General features: G+C 47.0%; 1 protein-coding gene and 1 long non-coding RNA gene across 2 annotated transcripts in view; one reads left to right on the top strand and one right to left on the bottom strand.

The window, feature by feature from the left end:
* The window catches only part of LOC123508630, a 62,912-nt gene that overhangs the window by 40,730 nt on the left and 15,494 nt on the right, over window positions 1-6,688 (top strand). The gene's annotated exons all lie outside the window — the stretch shown is intronic.
* LOC123508629 (heart- and neural crest derivatives-expressed protein 1-like) lies at window positions 300-3,751 on the bottom strand. Its single transcript, XM_045262459.1, has 2 exons — window positions 3,149-3,751; window positions 300-645 (listed from the first exon to the last, which is right to left on the bottom strand). Exons 1-2 carry the CDS (start codon window positions 3,734-3,736, stop codon window positions 445-447), a joined length of 789 nt encoding a protein of 262 aa, XP_045118394.1. The 5' UTR covers window positions 3,737-3,751; the 3' UTR covers window positions 300-444.

The raw sequence follows: 6,688 nt of genomic DNA, 5'->3' as shown, positions 1-6,688 counted from the left end.
AAATGAATCACTCGGGAAGAACAAACAGGACGTGTGTGTGTGTGTGTGTGTGTGTGTGTGTGTGTGTGTGTGTGTGTGTGTGTGTGTGTGTGTGTGTGTGTGTGTGTGTGTGTGTGTGTGTGTTTATTTATTTTTCCATAATTTTCCACCGCTTCAACCACTTTCTCTTTGTTGTGTGTGTGTGTGTGTGTGTGTGTGTGTGTGTGTGTGTGTGTGTGTGTGTGTGTGTGTGTGTGTGTGTAAAAACGCTTAACACCACCAAACTTTTCATAACATTGAAAAAAAAAACACACACACACACACACACACACACACACACACACACACACACACACACACACACAACACGTCCCACAAGAAAAACACACTTCACAATCCTAAACACTTAAAAAAAAAAAAACTCCTGAAGGCGCCGACGAAGGAGGAACCACCAGCACAACTTCGTCAGTGCTTCAGTTCTTGCGCCCAGACAGTCTCCGGCCAGCCAGTTCTTCCCCTGCGCTGTTTATCTAACCCTGCGGCGGCGGCGGTTTCTGCAGGTGCGTTGCTGGGGGCGGCAGAGGTGGCGGTGGGGCTGGTGGAGGTGTTGAGCGCCCCTCCCTGGGTAGTGGATGGCGAGGGCTCCGTGTCCATGTCGCTGTCGTCCTGAAGGGGAAGACATAGGGGTGTTTAATTTAAGGGAAGGTGTGGCGGTGGTGGTGGTGGTGAGTTGTAACTAGGACACATTTTTACCTTGAGTTCTGTGCACTATTAAACCATTTCATTGACATTAGGAAGGGTGTATGGAGGTCAGAAGATTAATGGCCACAGTCTTCACTATTTTAATCCCCCCGACATATGTTTGTGAAGCTGTAGAAAATCACCAAATAGTCACCAACCGGAATATGGAAACGCGTCATGGTACTGAAGACTTTAAAGAGGAACAGAAAGGGAAAAAGAAGGGAAGAGGAAAGAGTGGAGGAGAAAATAAGGAATAAGGTAGATGGGATGAAAAACACAAGAGAGGAAGAAAATAAGAAAAGACAGAAAAAAAGGACAGAAAGAAGGAAGAGAAACAAACAAATTAACAAACAAATAGACGACGAAAGAAAGAGAAAATAAAAAGAAAAAGGATGAAAAAACGAAAAAGAAAAAAAGGAAGAAAGCAATGAAGATAAGAATGCATATACAGACGAGACACATTGATGAAGGAATAGGAAGAGAGGAACTCCACACACACACACACACACACACACACACACACACACACACACACACACACACACACACACACACACACACACAGTTTATCCCAGGCCAGACACGAGGTACACCTGCTCAGGCTACCTGTAAACACGGACACCAGCATTTATTATTGTTGCCAGAACCTGCTGAATGTTACCTGTGTGTGTGTGTGTGTGTGTGTGTGTGTGTGTGTGTGTGTGTGACAGACAGACAGACAGACACACACACACACACACACACACACACACACACACACACACACACACACACACACACACACACACACACACAAGGATACACAGACAGAGTAAAATTAGAAGATTAACAGACATTGATATTTATAAACAGACAGTGATATACATACATAAATACATACATACATACATATAGACAGATAGACAGACAGACAGACAGACAGATAGAAAGGTAGACATACAAACAGACACACAAATAAATGAACAGGTAACAGATTAACAGCAATGAAAACAGGCTAACAAACAAACAGGAAGACAGACAGACAGACAGACAGACAGACATGCCATTCCTTGAGAAGAAACTATAATAAAACAATGGAGCATTATAGTGTTTGGTTTAATCATATAGAGAGTGTGTGTGTGTTGATGTAAAACAGTTCGTGTTTGTTGTTATTAAAAGTGCTGCTGTTGTTGTTGTTGTTGTTGTTGTTGTTGTTGTTGTTGTTGTTGTTGCTATTATCATCATCATATCAAAAATCAACCTAACATCGTCACTATTCTTCGCATCACCATCGTCATTGTAGTAGTAGTAGTAGTAGTAGTAGTAGTAGTAGTAGTAGTAGTAGTAGTAGTAGTAGTAGCAGTAGCAGTAGCAGTAGCAGTAGCAGTAGTAGTAGTATAGGTAACTAAATTATTCCTTTTGCACAACACAATAAAAAAAGAATCACTCGTGTGTGTGTGTGTGTGTGTGTGTGTGTGTGTGTGTGTGTGTGTGTGTGTGTGTGTGTGTGTGTGTGTGTGTGTGTGTGTGTGTGTGTGTGTGTACGTTACCTATAGCTATCTCCCGCCAGACACGTGTACTCATATTGCACACACACACACACACACACACACACACACACACACACACACACACACACACACACACACACACACACACACACACACATTTTCACGCCCACCACAACACTCCCTCCCTCGTCACCACTTTCATAACCCGCCCTGCTGACCAATGGAGACCACCTGTCCCTCACCTCCGCCAATCACCCATAGGAACACTCACGGTCTCCTCACTACCTCTTGTTGACGCCCTCCTTCCCTCTCCTCCCTACCTTTTTTTTAGACATGAGCGATAAAAGGGTATTTTCTTCCTGTGTGTGTGTGTGTGTGTGTGTGTGTGTGTGTGTGTGTGTGTGTGTGTGTGTGTGTGTGTGTGTGTGTGTGTAATAGTATAGTGTTTTTATATCATTCACTTTATTGTTACTACCACTATGTAATATCCCCGCACACATACAATTCCCCATCTCTCTCTCTCTCTCTCTCTCTCTCTCTCTCTCTCTCTCTCTCTCAGCAAATAAACACCCTTGCTATTCTCCTCCACGGCTTCCCTTCATCACCTCCCGCCACAATACACTGAATAATGGAAGGACTGCCATGTTGTCTGGCGCGACACACACCACACACACACACACACACACACACACACACACACACACACACACACACACACACACACACACACACACACACACACACAGACGATTTTTTTTAGTGAACACAAAGAATCATTTAGATATTTACTCGTACTACTATACTACTACTACTATTACCACTATAACTGATTGCTGCTGTTGCTGATGATGATACAAATAATAGTGACGATGGGAATTTGACACACACACACACACACACACACACACACACACACACACACACACACACACACACACCTTTTCGCTGTGTCCTGCGGTGGGCGCGGTGGTGGCGGCGGAGGCAGCCTGGTGAGGGTTGGCAGGCGGGAAAGGTCCCGGGGGCGGCGGCGCGGGCGCGGCGCCATCCTCGCCGTGCAGCACCTCCATGAGGTAGGCGATGTAGGAGGTGGCGAGACGCAGCGTCTTGATCTTGGACAGCTTGGTATCGGCGGGCACGTTGGGGATGCACTCCCGCAGCTCCGCGAAGGCGTTGTTGATGCTCTGTGTGCGCCGCCGCTCCTTCTTGTTGGCTGAACTCTTGCGGCGCACCATGCGGCCACAGTCATCGTAGAGGGTGTCGCCATCCCAGTAGTGTGTCGGGCAGGGCGGCAGCACGGAGCCCGCGTCACCGTAGGACACTAGCGGCGGGGGCGGCGGCGGGGCGCCCTGGCCGCCGCAGAAATCGGGCGGCGTGTGATGGTGGTGGTGGTGGTGATAGTGATGGTGCGGGTGGTGGTGGTGGTGGTGTGGTGGCCACTGTGGTGGTGGCGGGGGCGGCGGGGGCGGCGGTGCGGGGTAGGCGCAGTAGGGGTAGCCGGGCCAGCCGCCCTCGCACCCTGATGACATTGTCCAGACTCCCGCCACCGCCACGCACCGCCACACCTGAGCCGCCGCCACCTGGCCCAGCCTCCAACACGTCACGCGGGGGCGGAGCCGGCCCTTGCGTCACCGAGGGGGTGTGGCTCCCGGGGCGGGGCGGGGCGCGGGGCGGGGCCAGCGCGGCGCGGCGGCCACCATGGTGTTTGGGGGACACACGCCGCCTCACCATCACCTTATGTCCCCGGGTGAGCCTCCCCGCGGCGGGTGGCAGGATGGCAGACTGGCAGGCTGTGAGCGGCCCGGCGGCAGCCTTCACACGCCGCGAGCCTCCGTGGGTGGCGCCTGACCCACGTGTGAAGGCCCCCCAGGCACGCCGACTGTCCCCAAGGGCATGTCACCCCGCGGGCACCATACACCTGTCCCTTCACCGCACACATGTTTCCTTAATGACGCGCCTCGCCCCTCACCAAACACCTGTCCCGCCACACACCACCCTCCACTCACACTCCCCTCACTCATCACCCTCACCCTCACCCTCATCCTCCTGTAGCCTCCAGCCTCCCCGCACACACACACACACACACACACACACACACACACACACACACACACACACACACACACAACACTTTAAAAACCACACAAGCACAACACAACAACCCAGCCCACCCCTTCCCCACCCTCCCTGACACACACACACACACACACACACACACACACACACACACACACACACACACACACACACTATCGCCACTATCCTCCATAATTAAGTTCAGGCTTTCCGTGAGTAACAGGCTTTATCGGCATCCAAACAAACCCTCACCAACCCTCTCTACGCCGCCACTCTCCAGCCTCCCCTCGGCCACCCCACCACCCCGCCCCTTCCCTCTCCTCGTCCCGCCACCCTCAGCTTAATCGGTTTGTGTTTGTTTGTGTTGACTGACCCGCCGCACACACCGTCACCATCACCGCTGTTCTTTGTATTCTTTTTTTTCTTTACTTTATTCTATCATTTATTTATTTTATTAGCTTTTATTGTTCTTCATCGCTTCCTCCTTTCTTTTGTTCTTCTTCCTTTGTTTCTCTTCCTCCTTCGTTTTTTTTTTTTTTATCGTGTTATTTCCTGTTTCCGTATTTCTTTTGTGTGTATTTTCTCCTCCTCCTCCTCCTCCTCCTCCTCTTTCTCCATATTTTTCTTCTCTTTATATTTTCTTTATCTCTTTATCTATTTCCTTCATTCGCTTTAATATTTCATTCCTCGTGCTTTCCTCCTCCTCCTCCTCCTCCTCCTCCTCCTCCTCCTCCTTCTCTTCCTGTTTCCTTTCTCATCCGACATTCTTTCTCTCTTCCTTTTTTTTAAGTATTGTTAGTGTCATTTATTTACTGTTTGTTTTTCCAAAAGTTTATTAATTTTCTTTCTTTCCTTTTCTTTGATATTTCCTCCTCCTCCTCCTCCTCTCATTTTCCTCCTTGCTTTTATCTTTTACCTCCCTCCTCATCTCTTGTTTAACATCACTCAAGACACTTTTCCTTTCTCTTATCTTGTTCCCTCTTTCTTAATCTCTTCGTTAATTCTACCTCCTCCTCCTCCTCCTCCTCCTTGTTCTCATCTTCTTTATGCCTCTATCTCTCCGCTTTCACTCCTCACTCTCCATTTCCTCCTCCTCCTCCTCCTCCTCCTCCTCCTCCTCCTCCTCTCCTCCTACCTAATTTTCCTCTTCCTCCTTCTCCTCCTCCTCTTTGTTCTCTTTCTTGTCTGTTTTTACGTCTTTTGTTTAATATTCTCCTTCATATTTTTTTTATTTATTGCTATTTACTCTTTTTAGTTTCATTCCTCCTCTTCTTCCTCTTCCTCCTTCTCCTTTTCTGCTCCTTCTCCTTATACTACACATACTCTTACTCATCCTTATCATCTTTCTCCTCTTACCCCGCACGGACACACGCATTCACCACCACCATCATCACCATCATCACCACCACCCCACCACCACCACCATCACCACCACCACCTTAACAGAACACACTGATGCAAATCGAGAGAAACGTAAAACCGACCCTGTGGTGTTTTATCATTAATTTAAAACATCATATTCTCTCTCTCTCTCTCTCTCTCTCTCTCTCTCTCTCTCGATAAAACTAAACCTTGTCGTTAATTTAGTAGTTTTTTTCTTTCTCCTTTCTTGTCTCGTATTTTCGTTAACAGAAAAATATAATAAGAACAACAACAGGAACAAGAACAATAACAACAACAACACCAGTAACAACAACAACAACAACAACAACAACAACAACAACAACAACAATAGGAACAAGAACGATAAGAATAATAATAAGAACAAAAACAACACCAGGAACAACAACAACAACAACAACAACAACAGCAACAACAACAACAACAACAACAACAACTTCTAAACCTTTACAAGTCATACAACCAAAGCTAACCTCATTAATTCCACAACTAATCCAGCACTTATCTATTCCTTCACCTTCACTAGCCCTTTGTCTCTCCGCTTTCACTCCTTCTATCCATTTCCTCTTCCATTCTTCTTTTTCCTCTTCCTCGTTCTCCTCCTCTTTCTTCTTCTCCTTATCTGTTCTTATTCCTTTTGTTTTATCATTCTCCTTTCCTCTTCCTCGTTCTCCTCCTCTTTCTTCTTCTTATCTCTTTTAATGTTTTTACTCCTTTTGTTTATTATCCTCTTTCATATTTTTCTATTTCTATTTTTCTCATGTTATCTTTCTGGTTTTATTTCTTTCCTCCTTCTTCTTTTCCTCCTCCTCCTCCTCCTCATTTTCTGTTCCTTTTCCTTATACTACACATACTCATACTTGTCCTTCTTCTCCTTCTCCTCCTCCTCCTCCTCCTTTTCTGTTCCTTTTCCTTATACTAAACATACGCATACTTCTCCTTCTTCTCCTCTTCCTCCTCCTCCTTTTCTGCTCCTTTTCCTTATACTAAACATACGCATACTT

The sequence above is a fragment of the Portunus trituberculatus genome, chromosome 25, assembly GCF_017591435.1.
Source record: "Portunus trituberculatus isolate SZX2019 chromosome 25, ASM1759143v1, whole genome shotgun sequence".
NCBI classification, from domain to species: Eukaryota; Metazoa; Arthropoda; class Malacostraca; order Decapoda; family Portunidae; genus Portunus; species Portunus trituberculatus.
This window is presented reverse-complemented; position numbering and strand designations above follow the sequence as displayed.